The following is a 19,124-nucleotide window of genomic DNA, read 5'->3' as shown; positions in this document are numbered from 1 at the left end:
CTTCTGCAGAGTTTTTGATGTCTGTGTCTATACAAACTATGGATTCAGCTTGAGAACCAGGCTTACTTTTATCGACTGATAATTTATTACTCCACTCTCTCATCCAAACATCCAATCCAAACCACTCTCTCAAACATACAAATGTTAAGCTTGTAACAGCAGGTGTGTACAGACTGTAGTGTTTAAGTGTGCGCGTGTGTTTTCATGTGTCTGTGTGCCCACCTCTCTCTAGACAGGGGTTTGGGTTCAGGTCGGAGGACCATCAGAGCATTGCCAGCACGTGTTGCCGGGGGTGACATGGGGAAGTTGGTATCCAGGGAACCGGACTTTCTGTGCAGAGGCTCCAGCCCAATTGCCCCCGCCATGTCGCTCTCGATTGGACAGGAACCGGCTCGTCCTTGCGACGCCATCGGACAGGAACCTGAGCGGGCGTGGTGGTGATGGTGGTGCACGGGGTCGGTAGCCACGGCGCCTTGACCAGTGGGGTCATGGGTGGGTGGGGAGGATGGGGGTGAGCGAGGTTTCTTCTTTGCTGCGGCGCCCGATAAGAGTTTTAATAAACCTCCTGCTTTCCTCTCCTTCTGAAAACAGAGGCATGAAGAAAAAGATGGAGGGGAGGATGGAGGGATAGAATAAGGGAGGAACAAGAAAACAAATAACTCAGAGCTAGTAAGGGTCATCGTTTTCCTATATAAAGATATATTTCGGAAGGCCTTTCTTGATAAGAGAGTAATAAAAGTGATGTTGGAAAACAACAGGTCAAGAGGGTATTGTTTGTTTCCTATAACTAAATAACATTGTGCACAAATACATTATAACATGGAGAAATACAGAAAACAATAGAGATTGTTGATTGGTGGATGATTGATTACATTTCATTCCTTCATTCATCCACCCAGTACTTGTGTGCAGTGACAGTCAAGTTCACACAAAAAGCCACAACCGACTGACTTTACATTTATAAGTTATGAAGCAAGTTAAGAATTGTACTAATAGTGAGATTTAGAGTTCTGAATTTGGACAGTTTAGCTGGTTTTGCCTGTTTCATGTATGTATGCTTAATTGAACACAATATTAGTTTTCTCATCTAACTTGTGGTAAGAAAGCAAAGAAGAGTATCTATCAAAATATTCCAATTACAATATTTAGTGTAACTAAATACTTAAATTCAAGGCAAAGCTAAGATTGCAAGTGTGGTCAAAAGTTTAGATACAAGTTTACATGGGCATGATGTCATGGCTTTTAATGAATTCTTTGAACCATTCTTTTTCCAAAGAGGAATGACTGTACAGCATACAACTTGGAATTTTAAAGTTTAGATGTAACTATTTTGGATCCACTCCAATCTACACAGGCTCAAATATATTCATACACCAGCAGTCTCCTGTTCATGGCAGGCTTGAGCCTTCGTGGTTCCTGGGTTGTCCGTCAGCATCCTAACCAACGTCACCGCTTATTAAATGATTTAAGAGCATGTATGTATATATTTGAACCTCTATGTATACCTTTTACCCTATGTGGATTAGATAATATCCATAATAAATAAAAAAAATTGTGCCCCCAAATTCTTGTTTTTCAAAGTAATCAAAGCTGTATGATCTACAATTATTCCCTCCTGGAAAAAAAACAGTTCAAAGAAATGATTAAAAGCCTCAAATGACCATGGCCATGATGAGTGTAACCTCTGAGCACAACTGTACCAGACTACCAAGCTCTGACTGATAGTTTTACAGGTGTCCCAGTGACAGTAAGCCAAAAATAAAACTACCATCATTCTAACTAATATTACTGTTAAGTTTTTATAATTGTAATTTTTAGCACCACAAAGTATTTTGTGTAAGTAAAACATTTAGTTATAGTTCTGGAATACATTGAAAACGCAGCTTGAGTCTTCTCTCCTGCATTAGCATGCCTTACACTCATGACAACCAGTAGATATGTGAGATTTTTAAGAAATCTGTGTTCACAGTGTGAATGCCTGTGTTACACTGAGTGCTAACTGAGGAAAGTGGTTGGGTATGTGGTCTTCAAGCTGATTACACATGCAGCTGACTATGGTGTATTGATTATAGAGCAAGCGTTTCTTAATGGTGTCTGTGAAGGCAGATTCATGCTTTTTCATACAGGCTTCATCGTGATTGATCACGGACGTGCTGGGCAATACTGTCCATTCAGCTCATACAGCTCGCTGTGATTTCACACCCTTAATCATGATGACACGAATCAATAGTAAGCATGTCTGAGCATGATTTCAGCTGTTTTGGAGACACACACAGAGAATTCATATTGGCTCTACCTCTGTCTCACCTATTTTGGTTGCTGGATCAATCATCATCATCTTTTTACGTATATATATCTATATATCTCTATCTATCTATCTATCTATCTATCTATCTATATATATATATATATATATATATATATATATATATATATATATACATATATATATATAATCTGGCATTTACTCGCTTGGGCCATACCTACACCTTTTTTTTCTAACACTGAATTCTAATATGAGAATTCAAGCTCATTTAAAAAGGTTTAGTATCTTCTACATACCAGTATATAAAAACTCTAACTTACACATGCAAAATGTATAAGGTGCCACTTCTCTCTAGTATTGTGCTACATTCTTCTAATTATATGCGTAATACCATTTAATTCTTTAAAATTATGAAACACCAGACAAAGGTTTACTTTCATAGCTTTTGACCCTCCTTTCTTTGCTCTGTTTTTTGCTTTCAGTACACGTGAACTCTCAGCTTTTACAGCAAGTCACACAAAGATGTATTCTTTGTGCTTAGACTGAAACTACAAAAAAAGTGACATTGAAATTCAATTCTAAGAAAAAAGTCACTTTTTCAAAAGTTATTCATGAGGTTTCAAGTTATTTTTCATCACTTTTATTCCAACTCAAATGAGTTCTCTACACTCTACATAAGCTATTGAGCATGCTATAATGTACAGCTGATTAGATATTGTGCAGCCTGTTACTGAAATTGAACTGAACTTACCTTGACATAATAATAATCACGATATTAACAATAAGCTATAATGACATCAGAAACAAGAGCAGTTCCAGACTGGAATAAGTAAAACTAAAAATTTTTGTTGACAAAGGACATGAACTGAGTCCTTGGATAAGAAGAAGAAGACGATCTGTGGACATATGTCCAACTTTACCATCTTTCAATGCAAAAATAATGAACAAATGTTAAAAAAAAGAGTCCTCCCAAAAATTGCTAAAACAGTTTGAGATCCAGAGCAAATCCTGTAAACAAGCAGACAAACAAAAACAGACAAACCAAACTAATCATGTTACTTTAGGGGGACTACACTTCTATGTAATTCAAATTTAAGATATCGCTGTCTATATATTTTCTTTGTCTACTGCCAGCCACCACTGCTCACTGGCCCTTGTGATAGTTCTGCCCAGCTGTCACAGTAAATTTGCAAGCCTTTGCAGATGGCTCTGTAATACTGTCGTCTACTGAACCAGGCTTGAAGGAAAAGCAGCCTGTTCTGCATGAAGTTCCGAAAACTAGAAGTCGTCATTAACTATGGAGGGCGATAAGAGTAATGATCTGTCACAGAGAAATAGCCAGAACACAACACTTTCGGAGGATTACTTCTTCTTACTAATTATAACTAATGAGCGCAAAACTGCATTGAAATGTGTGCTCAAGCGAAGAAACGAACAAGCAAAAATACTAGTTAAAAAGGCATTTATGTCAAAACTTTGTTCAGCTTGGCTTGTTTGTTTCCTGCATGAAATACACCTACTTTGACTGGTCAATAACTTAATTTGGACAGTTTAAAAAGGTCATTTGTTCAGGTGTAAATGGCTTCCTGTGTCAGTCTGTAAATTAAACTCTGTTCCTTTTGTGAAAGTAAACGTGTAGAGCATGTCATTGTTTAAACTTAAATCTAAACAGGGTCGAACATGCTAACCTTTAAAACTGCTCTCTAAGGGGGGTTTACAGGAGTTTCTGAGTCCATTAACTCTGAAAACAACCAGCAGAGTATTCATCCACTCAACAACTTATTCAACCTAGGGTCAAAGGGGGCTATCATTAGCAAAAAAAGGTTAAAAAAAGGTGGTGTATACCCTGGATGTGTTTTCAGACCACCTCTAACATCACCATTTATGGCCAATTTAGAACCATCAGTTAAAGTAACGTGCATCTGCAGAGGCCTTGCGGGAATAAAGCAGGCCCAGTGAGAACACGCAAATTCCACACAAGAACGGCCCCATCGACCAGGAGGTCCACACCAGGAACATTTTGCTGTGGTCAAAATTATAAATAATCCTGAGCTGCAACCCTCAGATAAATTCAATTATTACATCTTGAACAACCAAATTCCATTAGTGATGATTAAGTGTTTCGATGATAACTGTATTAAAATAACTGATAAAATCAAGCAAAACAAAACAGAAGACCAATAATAATTCCGTCCTAATGATCAAACTTATTATGGAGGTGGGATGGTAAGAAAAAAGTGCTTGGGAAAGCATTAGGAGAGGCTGTAAAACACTTTGACTCAGCAGAGCCACTACAGAAAATGAACCGCATAACCTGCTCCTACACTCAGAGAAGCAGCGCTTTAGAGATGTGCATTCCTCTAAATAAAGACATATGTTTTTTTCTTGCTAGATGCCTAAAAAATACTGCTCACCTTTCTTTATTTCCCAGCCTTCTTTAAATATAAAAGTGCTCGCTGTCTGGATAACATACAGCTGTCTCGAGTGTACTCTGGCATGGTACTGAAATATACACGCATAAGATGTTGCACGGCAACACAGATTTTCTTCCTTTTCATGCAAATGCAGATTGTCTGGAATCTAATTTGGGAGAACGAGGGGAAAAAATAAAGATTAAAAAGATAGAAGAAGAATGGAAGGGCGGAGGAAGAAAGGAAAAGAAGTCAAAATGTGAAAGAGGTAGAGACGTGGACAGAAACTAGGGAGAAAAAGAAGAAGGTCAACAGTGGGTGGGAAAGAAATACAGGGGGCAGGATAGAGAGAACAGAGAGGTTCAGGCAGAGAGATAGAGGGAGGGAGGCGGGAGTGAAATGGCACAAAAAGTGAATAATCACTCCCTCTCTTCTTTCATCTGCTGGCTTAAAGGCTTAATCTGCCTCCTGCGAGTGTGTGCGCTCATCTGTGTGTGCGTCTGTTTACACGAGTGTGTCGAGCCCCTGGTGTTCTTCCAAAATGAACCACGAGGGGGCAGCAGCTACTCGCATTTAATCGGCTTGTGAATCTGCCGTCCAAGCAGCCTGTGATTTGCACAGTATGTAAATAAATACCGTTGATGCTCGTGTGCGAGTGAACTTGTCTTACACTTTAAATTTGAGAAAGCTGTGTTAAAGTCACAGGGTTTTTAACTTCACTTTTAAGAGTAGGCACCATGGAGATCGGGGTTGATAGGAGTAATGCACTGGATGCCACTTTCTGTCCACCCACAGAGCTAATTACGCTGCCATTTTACTCACCCACGCTCAACACTCTGCTTAGGTTTAAAAAAAGAAAGAAGAAAAATTGAGAAAGATTAACCAGGAAATTTTAAGAATGAACATCTCCTTCATATTCATACGTCTCCATATTTAGTTTGATGTCCTTGTTTTCCGTAGTCACAGCTGTCGCTTTAAGGACAAAAGAGCCTCTGGGATCAGGGTTCCAACATGATTTAATGACACCACTATACAGCTAAATGTGAGACTGTTTTGCAATCAATCTCCAAGTGTTTCAAGGCATTTTCAGACCTCCTGCAATCACTTCTGACAGCCTTTTTCTTGGCGGTTGGTCTGTGAGGGCAGGCTTCTTGGAAGTGGTGTACAAATGCATTTCAGTGTCCGGCGTGATATGCGTCTGTAATGCTGGCTTGCGCTCTAGACAGTGTGTCGAACAGAGATTACCCTAAACTGCATCTGGCAGAGAGTTATCATAGCTGCTTCATCATTTCCTCTGTAACAAAGTCTGTGCAGCCTCACCGCCACTGATTTCATACCTGATGTTTCAGCTGTGCCGATGCAACCGCGAACGAGCCAAGTGCAAAAGGATAGTGTCATATAATGGGACAAAAGATGTCAATACCCAGTTTTTTAACCAATATTAATTTTGTTGTAATGAGCCTCTATGCCTGGAAAAAAAGAAGAAGAATTATCTGGCTTTCCTCTGAAATTTTAATCAGGGAACAAGACTTTTGGAGCAGCATTTAGTGGATGATAAATGGATGTTACAACTACAGAAAAATCCATACTGAGAGGCTGTTTTGGGCAGAGCATCACAGCTCACAGAGGATGTATAAGCCAGGTGATCAGTTAAAAGCTGAGAAAAATCTTCTTAAACCCTCCAAATACATGATTTTAGGAATGTGGTGCAGCGGTGAGCTTGGGTCTGTACCTGTACCCATGTGTGCACAGGGAGTTGTGCTTGTTTATCAAATGGTGATTCTAAACTGACCGTAGACGTGGGTGTTAAAGTGTAGTTGTCATTTTAGCTATCTGTCTAGGTTCTACTGTGCCTCTGGCCCTATATCAGCTGGGATAGGCTCCAGGCCCCCTAAGAAAACTGTAAATTGTTTAAGTTGTTAAGAGAAGACCATAGTGTGTGCAATTTTTGTGATAAAAGGCAGCATTATTTAAAATCATAATGAAATAAAGGATGTCATAAATAGCCATTTTAATGAATTACACGTAGTTGCAATATATTTATTAGTGTGTGGAACACAAACTCCTAACAAAAAATGAGAGGCATTTCATCTATGAGTGTGACAGTGTCAACAAGGCCTCTGCCTGCTGTTCCATAGTCAATGAGCTGTTTGTCAGCTAGCCATGTAGTTAGATTAGCTGTCCCAGACAGTGAAGCCAACAGTGAAGCAAATGGAGCTGAGACAGATGTGAGCTTTCGGTGCCATCCCTCACTGTCAAGGCAGCCCGACTTAACATCCACAGCTTTAACGCTGCGGTTCTTATAACATATAGGATGGCACTCAGCGTTTGTGCCAGCTGCCTGGGTGAATGACACTTACCGAGGAAGAGGAGGACATACACAGCACAGATTTCACACCTACTTAACTGTGAAAGGTGAAAGACAAAACACATTTTCTCCTCGCGTGGTGTGAACATTAATTAAACTATATGTGATGAGTATTAATAGGAGGAGTATAATGTCTGGAGACATAAAAGTACAAGTGGCACCAATTACTTGTTCCCTCAGTTACTATCCGTGTAAATGAGAAGAGCTGGGCGGTCTGAAATGAGGGAATTTAGGTGCAGGCAAAAGACACAAACTGACAGATGAGTTTTGCCATGTTGAATTTCTAGCTCTGAAAAACGATTGTGTGAATATTTTCATTAATAATTTTGGTAATTCTGGTATATTTTTCTGTGTTCATGTCCACAGATATGAAATATTCTTGCCCTGGATATAAATACAGTCATTTATAGTTATTTTATGATTAAGAGGTTTGACTTTCATTTCTCATAGAACCTAATTCCCACAAAAACAGTTCAGTTTTGTGATTATATATGTGAAGAAAATAATGAAAGCCATATCGTAATGTAAGACATCCAATTATTCCATTAGAGGAAAAGTCCTTGTTGCTGTAATTTCACAAAATCCAATACTTTTTTTTCAAAATCTGATGGCAAATGTTTGTACAAAAAGACAAATATTGAAGCAAGCTAATAATATTTGCTTTCTGCTGCAAAGTGTCTTCAGAATTATCAGCGAGAATGAGCCTCACCTTCTCTGCTTTGGGCGCGAGGACGCCTTGTGCTGGGGTGTGTGAGGGGCCCGGCGATGGCGGATGCAGTGGACTGGCCGACTCGCCGTTGAGGAGCACCGCGGACACGTTCGGAGGCGTGAGGCAGGAGAGAGGGGAGGAGAGGGGGAGGATGGGGCGCGAAGCCGGGGAAGAGAGGGGCGAGGGCCCTAAGCTGGGTCCCGGAGACACCATGGAGAGAGGACGACCCGATTGGCCAGGGCAGCGCGACGGGGAGGAGCTCTGAGAACGCAGGGGAGATATGGCCACCGTGGGGCGTTCCGGGCTTCCAGCAGAGGGACTGTGGACTGGAAGACACAAAGATGCAGTGTGGATTAGTATAAATGAGAGGTCTTCACTGACTGCAGCCGTCGCTCGGTATTTGGCCCTGGAGGGAACAAATCAGTGGTTTGACATTGAGTCTCACTGAATAATCACTTAATATTGGAGGAGAGGGCTGGTTTTAAAATTGTGTCTCGGAAATAATAGGTCTGCCTGTATCTGTAAGCAGTTAGCATCATTATTACTTTCAAAGTCATCTTAGCTTGTTAAAATTGTACCCGTGCTACCTCAACCCTCTGTCTCCTGATACTCCTCATATACTGGCTAACACTAAATTACTTCATACACTATTGTGTCCAAGGCTCTGGTGCAATTTGCACAGGATAGAAAACATAGAAGCAGTACAGTCAGCTGATTGTCAACACCCATGGTGGTGCAAATATGCAAAGAAGTTGTCACCACTTTAGTTCCTACATGAGAAGTCTGCAAGAAGAAACCAACTTGTCCAGCAGTTAAGATAATAGTCATTATAATGTATTACTTCATGCATTTATAATTATATTAATGAAATTCATAATGTAGGAAATTAGGCAAGATCATACTAAACATACGAAACTTTAAACTACATCCCTGCAGAAACAAAAGCTGCCTGAGACGACCTGAGTTAAGCTGTTAGTTGAAATAAGGAACACTTGGTTCTCGTGAGAACAAAAGTGCACAAATATACAAATCCACGACAACATTCAGGCAAGCATGTGAGTGTGTTTGTGTGTTCGTGTATGCATGCGTGCGTACAAATGGACACATACTCATGGTTGCTAGCCACCTGCTCTTCTACACTGCAGAACAGAGGCAGAAATCCACAGAGAGGTGTACTGGTCATGTGAAAAACCACAAAATGCCAGAGCTATGCGCATACTTTATTTTGTAATTGAGAACAGATGCGTGTGTGTGCATGTTCGTGTGCGTGCGTGCGTGCGTTTGTGTGTGCATATATGTGAGAGGGAGCGCAAGAGAGGGAGAGAAAAACTGAGCGAAAGGAGAAGCTCTGTCATTACGCCTCCATAAAACAAAAAGCACAGTGATGTCATTCAGCTGTGTGTTCACTTGTGTGTACGTATGTACGTGGGAGTGCTCGTGTGTGTATGTGTGTTATTCTTGGCTGTCTCCTCACAGTGTGTACTCTTTAGCTTCCCAAATGAAACACTCACCATTATTTTCTCAAAGGGAGAAAGCAAAGATTCAAAGAGAGAACAAGGCTGATGTGATCGAGACCTTGTATGGACACTGCTGTGTGTGTGTGTGTGTTTCTGGGAACTGTGTGTAAGGGTGCTTCTGGCAAAAGCAGTAACACTGCATGATCAGAGTGCTTAGAAATGTCTCTGTGTTGTGTGCATAAGTGCAGTGTCTTTATGTGTCAGTGCATGTAGTAACACTGACATTGTGCTAAATTATCCAGCTGAGGTACAATGTGTTCTTGTACAGCCTCTCTGAACATAAACTCCCATGTTTAATGTTATTCCTGAAGGTTTATGGTGTAAAATGCAGTGATTGAGTGTATGTGTATGATACACATTAAATAATGTCTCATAATCATAAGTTTTTTCTAAATGTAACAAAAATGTTTTAGTGTCTAACCTTAACTGTACTGCAATTATATTTAAGTTTTCCTGCTTTGCCGAGGACTCCAACCAGTTGCAATCAACATGCTGCAGATATAGACACCATAAGCCTGTTGGAAATGCATTATATTTACCCCACAACATACCCTCTGGGCCATTTTATTAGGTATACCTATTTAGCTGCTTGTTAATGCAAATATCTAATCTGCCAATCAGGTGCAGGCAACTCAGTGCATTTAGGCTTGTAGACGTGGCAAAAACAACCTGATGAAGTTCAAACTGAACATCCAAATGGGGAAGAAAGGTGATTTAAGAGACTCTGAACCTGACATACCTCTTGGTGCCAAACTCCCTGAGAGAAACTATCCAGTGAGCGGTAGTTCTTTGAAAATACTTTGCAGGTGGCAGAGATCAGATGAGCAAGACCAGATGGCTTCAAGAGGACAGGATAGCAACAGTAACTCAACTAACTACAGGTTCCAACCAAGGTATACAGAAGAGCATCTCAGAAGGCACAACATGGCAAACCTTGAAACAGAATACTTTCAAGAAAAAGACCAGAGAAGAGCATCATTCAAACCCCACAGACTACTAGGACTGACATGTCCCTCCTTTTGTGATCACAGCGTACCCATCTTCTGATTGGCTGCTTTCAGCAGGATAATGTGCCACGTCACAGAGCTTACATAATTTCAAATGGATTTCTTGAACATGACAACGAGTTAACTGTACTCAAATGACATCTCCAGACACAATGTGTCAATCCAATAGAGCACTTTGAGACAGGGTGAAACAGGAGATTCACACAACGTCTGTCCAGTCGACAAATCTGCAGCAAGTGTGTGATGCTTTCATGTCAATGTGGACCAAAATCTCAGCTTGTTGAAGCTATGCCACGAAGAATTTAGTTCGTTCTAAAGGCAAAGGGGGAACCAGCCTAGTACTAGCAAGGTGTACCTAATAAAGATGATGAGGATATTTTATGAATCTATTAAAGTGAAGCAGGGTTATAAAAAGAAACCTTGGTTATCATGTTGACTAATAAAAAATTCACCAGCTGTTAAATCAGTGTTTTTTCTCTGTCTGGTTTGGGAAAACCTGGGTGGATATGTCCACTCTGTTCATCATTAGTGCACAACTGCTTGCCAGCACAATATACTTTAAAAGCCAAGCGTGCACATACCTTTGGATACTTTGTCTATGTGAACACTACTAACTGGGTTTCATTTATTTAGGCACATTTTTCTTGTTTGCTTTTATTTAGCTGCTGCCAAAAACAAACAGCACATGACTAACAACATGGAAGAAGCTGAAGATTAAAGAGGTTACTTGTAAAACTGCATATGGTAGCTACTTGAATTAATGACTGTTCAATATTCCATTATTCTGTAATCAAAGACTACGGGGCAACAATGCTATAGCACCCCAAATGATCTGGACTCTGCTCCTGCTGAGCAGTTTTACTGAAGCACATTAAAACTGTAAAAATACTGCACATCCCCGTATGATTTCTTTTTACTGAATACTTCTTTGCAGCAAAGATTCAGTCATCTGTCATTTCAAGAGGCTTTAATGTTTCCCCTTCTACTGCAGAAAACCTTATTCTTTGTTTCTCAGAAGTATACGTCAATTTCGGAATAACTGATTTCTCATCAAAGTAAAATCTTTTACCGATCATAGAACATACTGCCTGTGTCAGTTTGTTAGTTTGTCATAAGTCAAACCTTTGCTTTTTGCTAACTCTGAACTTGAAACTAACAGTCCTATTAGCCTGAAATCTGTAATGCTGCAAAGGACAGTTTTTAAAGCATATTACAAAAACCCACGCATGATATTTTTCAGGATCTCCTTTGCTGTTACCCTGCACTAAAAAAAAATAAACATGCGATTAAAGCAATACATCTATGTGATACTCTAGGTAACTGAAAAAGAATGACTTTTTCTCTGTGTCACAACATCCCACCTGGATGCAGTAGCCTTAACCTGGCCTGGCAGGCTGAAGGGGAACTACACTGTTATGCTCTCTTCTCTGCTGTATATAGACCTTTTTCTGGCTTATAAATTGTTCCATAATGAAGAAAGGTGGTTTAGAATAGAATAGAATAGAATAGAACAGCTCTTGTCATTATGGCAAGCTAACAAAAGCACAAGAAAACAGATAAGATAGTCTACTTTAATTGTTATATTTGCATTTAGTACATTAAAACCCAATTAGTACATTTTTTCTCACAAGAGGAAAACTTGTACAAAACTTTTGACCAAGTATAAACATACAGATTTAAAATGTTTCTGCTCACCCAGCTGCATTGAGGTGCGTGCTTGGTTGACCGTATGCTGGCTGGAGCGCAGGCAGTTTTTCAGCTGGGCGGCGGCAGTTTGTGGCGAAGAGGCGGGACTGATGCTGTTAAGAGCGTTGGCTGAGTTTACCAGTGGGGTGCCAGGACGGGACGAAGAGGGCCCCGGGGATCCTGGAGACGAGGGGTCTGAGATTTTACTTGCCACCTGACTGCAGCCACTTCCTCCTCCTCCTGGGCTGGACAAACACGAGCTCCGAGTAGCACCAACTCCAAATGGAGCCCTTCAAAGAAAAAAGGTGAAAGCGATATAGACTTTTTATTAAATTGACTTTATCATTTAATCACAGCTGCTTTCTACTGTACTAGTGACCCATTAACATTTACTGCTCTGAAAACATCAGTCTCTGTCAATTCAGTGACTTTTCTTCTAGTGCTACATTAAGATTCATTTCAGTGGTTTAGAGTAAAAACTGTTGAACATATTGCCTTGAAATTTTATGTACCACTGGCCCCTGACAGTCCTCTTCTGTTTATTTGCTCAGTAACTTAAATACCCATTTAATGCTAAGTAGCAAATCGGAGCTTGAAAACATCACTTTAATGTGGTCAACTCCAGCTGTTTCAAAGCTTTCTGTATAAATAAACTTGACTTGAGAAAGTAGCTTTACAATCCAAGATGCACTGACTGTATAAAAATAAGATGGAGATAGCTTCTGGTCTGAAAAGTAAAGCCAGCGTGGAAGTGCCCTAAACATACTACCATTGCAATGGAAAATCTGATTGGACAGATTTACCCAATGACATATTAGTTTAGTTAACATCCTTTTTATGGTCTCTATCTGTAGTCTTCTTTAACACAGCATGGTGTTTGCATTGTAAGTTAGCCATATTTAAAGTAAAAACAGAAAAAAATGAGGGATAAGTCTTTAAAAATGGCTACCCCAGTCCTTACCAACCTGCAGCAACTCTGGCAACTAATTCTGGCCTTCTGGTGAACGATGAATGCAACTAGTTAACAGATCACAGGTTTGCCTTTTTCACTAATTTATCACAGTTAATTGCCATATTATCAGAAAAAAAACTGCATTCAAATGCAAATGTGATCCCATTCAGATTTAAAGTGATAGACTGGTAGCAGATTGATAGTGAATGCAGTTTTATCACAACCTTATTGTATCAAAGTCACTTTAAAGACAGCAGCTGGCTACAAGTGGTTGCAGACCTGGTCCCTTTCTTTGAAGCAACCATTTCAAAGGCAACAAGACTGTAAGTTCATTGCACGCGGTCACAGTAATTTAGTCATGCTGCGGTCTCTAACCACTGCTTTCCCTAGTGGGACCGTAGCACAATGGGGAATATAACTGAAAAAACAAACATCATATCATACTTAATAAGCGACCGAGACAATAAACTCATCAGGAGTTATGTTAAATGTTAATTATGAGCCAGTACTGAATCCATAATAAAATTTGCAAGCTTCTCTGTCAGTACTATTACCCTCTGTCAAACTGAAAAATTCCGGTACTATTATCTGACCGGCGGATCAGCACGAGAAAGTGTCCTGCTGTAACATATATGGCATTGCAGACTGCTCATGTTTCTGTCTGCAGAGTGCTGAATGGCAGAACAGTGAGCTGAACATTATTGACGCAGCGGTATTCACACACTTATGGTTGCCCATCGACTTCCCGTCAGACACATACAGAGTTATGGCTTTCTCTCCCTGTGTGTGTTTTTGCCAAAAGAAACTGCAAAGTTATCCACTGTTTCTTTGACACACTAAATTTAGCTGCTTATAATGTGTGCTGGGTTTAACTCATGGGTTTGCAGCAGGTCTCTTTGGCCCATATGAGTAAGTTTGAAGATTTCATACAAAAGAGGATATTTTTTCCCCCAGTATGAGTTCAAGATCGGAAATTAATCCGGCAACACAACAATCAGAAGGCTTCTGGGGAGTCTTATGTTTAATCACATGCATTTGTTATGTATACTCACGGTTTGCATTAACCAGGATAATGAATTCCACAACAAAATATGCAAATATTCAAAGTGAAATTTAAAATTGCCGGTATGGGCCACCTGTGTAGCTCTAGAATAAACATGCATTTATGTGTTTGATCAAGTCAGTGTGTTTGTGTGTGCATATCTTTGGCAGCTTCTCATTATCATACTGAGAAATTTCTGAGCTGCACTGCAGACAAAGGGGGGTGGGGGGTGTAAGGAGGGAGGAAGGCAGAGAGGGAGAGAGTATGCTTGCGTAAAAATAACAAATTGCCTCTCATTTGATTACTCGCCCATCCTGTCTTTCTCTCTTCTTGGGATTGCATAATTGCAAAATGTGAAGCAGCCATTCATATCCACTGGAGAAGGACACCTGCTGTTTTTGCACCCGTTTCATGTCTTTGTATCATTTCCTTTTGCTTTCTCTTCCTTCTTCTCTCTCCTGCTCCTCCTCCTCACTCTGTCAATTTCTCTTTCAGCCATCTTCTGTTTGAATTTCTTTCCATAATTCACGCCCTTCTTCACCTTTTCCTTTGTCAACCCCATTCTATTCCCTTTCAACCATTTTCTTCTCCTCTCACATTTTGCTTCCCTCCATTCGCTTTCCCTGTTTATCCTGCATAGCCTCATCATGCTCTCCAGCTTCTCATTACCTTCCTCTCTCTCATTTTTTTGGCTCTCTTTTCTTCCATTACTGTAACTGTGCCTTGCTTTCATTTTCTTCTCTCCTTTTTCTTGACTGCATCATGGAGCGGAATACAGATGAGATATAAAGCAACTGAAAACGTTTTCATGCATATGGGAATAATGAGGGTAATTAAGTTGCAAAATATTTCAGCACACCATTTTTTACTGGTTTATTTGTTTTGGACAGCTACGAGAAGTAGCTGTACTACTAAGTAACGACGAGGATGGTAATTATAATAATGACGACAGTCGCAATGATCTACAGTGAGGCTGTGGAAGCCAAACACAAGAACGGCAGAGCCAGTAGTGTCGGACTGGTTAAATTTTATGATGTATTTAATTTAATCCTCATGTAACAACATATAATTTCAATGAACTGATTAAGAATGGATTAGATTAAGATTAAGACATTTTTGCAATCAAACATAACGACACTTTGTTTCTTCTTGTCTTCACAGCAATATACAGTTCCCCTCCTAGCAATGGCTTCCCAGATCATACTTCTGGTAAATGTGCTGGCTTGACCGAATCATTTTTGTGGTTTTTGTAGCCACGTTGGAGATAATATGCACAGATTGCACCTTTCTCCAACTAAAGCCCCCCAAAATTACCGTTTTGGGTGTGCCTTTGTGACGAGAGGCACCCTGAGCGCAGAGAAACACATGTGCAATTGCCATGGCATAATACCGGGCAAATTGCACATTTCAGTCTGCAACTAAGTAATGACTGCAAAAAAATTACACAGTAAATTACAACAACTATGGTGATGCTACCATTCGCATTGCCTTTGTGAGAGGACAAAATTAGGGTGTGCGTCTGATTTGATTGCAATGCTGGGTACATTAAAAAAATAACAGGGCAAAAAGGCTTCAACAGGGCATAACGAGATTAAAAATTTGCTCATACTGTGGAGAAATTCAGTTGAACTTATTTGTCCATCTTCGGTGAAGGAGGTTAACTGTACTCTAAGCTTCATCACCGCAGCTATAACCTTGATATGATTGGCAGTCATAATAAGAGCTGATGGAATTCTCTAAAAGCTAAGGTGCTTTAATTGTACCTTTATTACTTCTTTAAGCCACAGCATGACTAAGATTAATTCAAAAATCAAACGTATGTGAATGTTTGTGAAAACAAGCCATCACCAGGTAAATGACCAGTTTTACCAATATGTTGAACCCACAAGTGCACTATAAACTTTATGCTGTCATAAAATCTGCTTGTTAAGTAATTGTTGTCTTGTATGCAGCTCTTTGTAATGTGGATTTAGAAAAGATTATAGGCTCTATTAAATTGATGAAAGTGAAGTTGATGTAGCACAGCATAAGATACTTTTATTGCCAGCCTTTTACTTCAGTCACAGAAGCTGAAAGCCTTGCCTTAATAAAGGCTAGACTTCAAATGGATTTTCCACTCAGCAGGAAGAGAAAATATAAATGGACACAAGGGTGAGCATCAAGTCTCGATGTGACAACCATTTCATTTCACTTTACTGTTTTGCTTTTCAGCTTTGGTAATGAAGTAAAAATGCTCAGTGTGGGGTCCCAGTTTATTTAGTCTACCTCAAACAACAAGGTAAGAACACCCGGGGCAAAGTATCTCTGTTATCTGTCTTCAGAACACTGTAGTTTTACCACAGCAGACAAGTGGATGGATGGACACATCTCAACAAAATCTGTCATTGCATAAGTAAGTTGCCAAGTGTTCATGCAGCGGTAGTATTTTTTTTTACCTTGTACAATTTTTCAGGATAAGGGTGTAGTTTCACTATTTAACCACATGCATGCAGTACTTTCCGCTCTCACTTACCTGGACACAGGAGTGACATAGTTTCCTGGGAAGACGCCAGAGGCAGCAGTTCTCAGTGACGTGCCTTTGAACCATCCGTCTTGACACTTCTCTGTCACCCGATACATCTCCCCTTTTCTAAGCTCCAGCTCGTCAGCCTTCTGGGGTTTATAGGCATATAATGCCAGGTATCTGAGAGAGAAAAGTGACACGCCGTATTGCAAAAAGCGAGTCATATAATAAAAACATTTAAGTCTAAAGGAAATCTTGAACAACTGTTCACCTAATTATAAACTCCCACTGGACATCTTCTTCTTAAAGCATGCATGTGGATTACTCCGAGCGAACAGAAGATATTGAATCTTTTAATAAAGCAGTGCTGTTTGGTCCTTCCACTATAAATCACCTGTTTTCGCTGTATATTTCATGTCTGTGTATGACTGTTTCCTTTAGAAATAGAGGGAAGGAGTGGGACTGCAAACGTGAACAGTTGCCAACTATTAATAACTGGTTTAAGTGAGACTATGATTATCACCCTAACACTGCAAATAAATCTATACATGTACAGCCCTATAATGTTTTACCTTTACGTATCCACTAATGTGTCTAAGAATGAATTCTGTAATGCAGTTGTACAGTTGTTGAGTACTAAATAATTAGACAGATCTTACAATAGCTTCATACAAGTTCCTGTTATGACAATAATTTGAACTACAGGACAAGAAAAACATTGTTAAAAAAAGAAAACATAAATTTTTTGCATCATATCTAAGACGTAACATACTTCCTATTTTTACAGAACTACACTTTTTTCTGTCTGAAGGACCCATGTGACCACTAGAGGTGAATGGTACACTTTGCCATACGTGTCTTGGTTTATGTGTTTACACACACATTTATTGATCAGTGTAGTATTTTGAATTGTCCTAAATGTGCCTGTATATTGAGTTTTGTGGGTTCCACAACTACTACATATACACGATATCCGGTACCGGTGATGGAGTGCACTCATAGTTGTGTGGTGCCAGACTCCAACAGAAGACGATAATACCAGAGAGTAAACAAGTACTATATATGCTGCCTTCCCGTTTCCATGGTAACAGATGTGGGGACTGTCTCCGGTCTCCCCATGGCAACAGGAACAGTTGCCAGGTCAAGATGAAAACGTCCGACCTCATCAGTAGGATGAACCCACTCCGGACGCACGTGTGCATATTGTGTGTGTGTTTGTGTGCGTGTGTGTGTGTGTGTGTGAGAGAGAGAGAGGCGCACGTCTGAGTGTGCACCTACTACTTGGAAGGTGATATTATTAAATCTGACAATGTTGCTGTATTTGGCTCACATCCTGCAGGAAGGACACCGGTTAATAGTAAACAGCACACACACAGACCAACGCACACACACACACATACACACACGCGAACTTCTACTTCTATACAAGTGAAGACCTTCACTGGTGTAATGTTGTTCTTGGCACAAATGTATGGGTTTCTTTTTTAACACAATATCTTTGTTATTTGTTTGAAGAATGATTTATAGTAATAATAAAACAAACAAACAGATACAAATAAATCCTACAAAATAATACAATAAAAGAAACAAACCCCGAAATGTCCCAATTCCCAAACACTTTAAAAGTTATACCAAAGTAAACACTTTTGCTGTGGTTTACACTAAATAGTCAGTTTTTCTGTTCGAGCCAAAAGCTTTAGAAGTTCAAACTATTGCAAATCTCTTTTTTCACCCTGAAAAAATAACGCTATTATCTTTTTGTAATTTGAAAGAATACTGAGTTTCATTAATGTTTGTCCATTGTTATTATACCATAGTTCTAATCCTAACCTTGTATGGCGCGCAGACTAAGCAGGTGTCCTCACTTTCCAAAAATATCCACACCCTCAAGGTCTCACTCTCAAAATTGGTCCATGCAACAATGGAAGCACAAGAGAACAAGCACACGCTCACCTTGAAGAGACCTTTATTTTCCTAGTTAATTTGTTTGTAGGTTAGTTATGTGGTAAAACTAGGTTAGCAGTGGCACTTCCCCGGGACTGTTGACCACATAAACGTTCCAAAGGATTCAATGTAGTCTTTGTGTGTTTGTGTAAAGATAAGGTCTCCAACTGCAGCAATAAATTACTTTATCATGCACATCCTAATCCAGTGGTTCCCAAACTTTTTGCTGGGCCCCTTGTTTAACAAGAAAATGTTCGCGCCCCCACCCCCGTGCACGCACGCGCGCACGCACACGCACAAACACATCCTTCAACCACGCAAACCCATATTTTGCTCCATTGCGGTTTATTTCAGACCTCAAACATTTATTAAACAATTAAGCAAATACAAATAATCTGCAATAAATTGCAGGTAGTAAGAAAATAAACTACCAACTCTTTTACGCTCCGTCCGCACCTACACGGGTATTTTTGAACGCGCAGCTGTTTCGGGCACATGTAAACGGCGTATCGAATCACCGAGAACGGAGATTTTTTAAAACTCCTTTTTTTTGCGTTTACGTGTGGACGAGGAATACAGAGTTCGTCACGCAATGTCAAAGGTATGTGCCTTTTTCACGTCACACTGTGCGCCACGTTATTGTTTACATGAGATGAATTGCAGAATGGCAGATAGAGACAAAATACTGTTAATCTGACTCTGCAGGTTTTACACGCTTA

The 19,124-nt window shown here is 39.9% G+C and overlaps 1 protein-coding gene across 2 annotated transcripts in view; it reads right to left on the bottom strand.

Annotated features, from left to right (window-relative positions):
• The window catches only part of LOC116311981 (E3 ubiquitin-protein ligase SH3RF3), a 113,345-nt gene that overhangs the window by 7,444 nt on the left and 86,777 nt on the right, over positions 1 to 19,124 (bottom strand). For both annotated transcript variants that reach the window (XM_039599973.1, XM_031729226.2), the window contains exons 6-9: positions 16,471 to 16,641; positions 11,974 to 12,254; positions 7,755 to 8,080; positions 223 to 581 (exon numbers count right to left, since the gene is read on the bottom strand). In XM_039599973.1, coding sequence (XP_039455907.1) covers positions 223 to 581; positions 7,755 to 8,080; positions 11,974 to 12,254; positions 16,471 to 16,641 — 1,137 coding nt within the window. The remainder of the gene's footprint in view (positions 1 to 222; positions 582 to 7,754; positions 8,081 to 11,973; positions 12,255 to 16,470; positions 16,642 to 19,124) is intronic.

Source organism: Oreochromis aureus, linkage group 16 (genome assembly GCF_013358895.1).
Source record: "Oreochromis aureus strain Israel breed Guangdong linkage group 16, ZZ_aureus, whole genome shotgun sequence".
NCBI lineage: Eukaryota > Metazoa > Chordata > Actinopteri > Cichliformes > Cichlidae > Oreochromis > Oreochromis aureus.
Note: the sequence above shows the minus strand (reverse complement) of the source record. Positions and strands in the feature narration are given on the sequence as shown.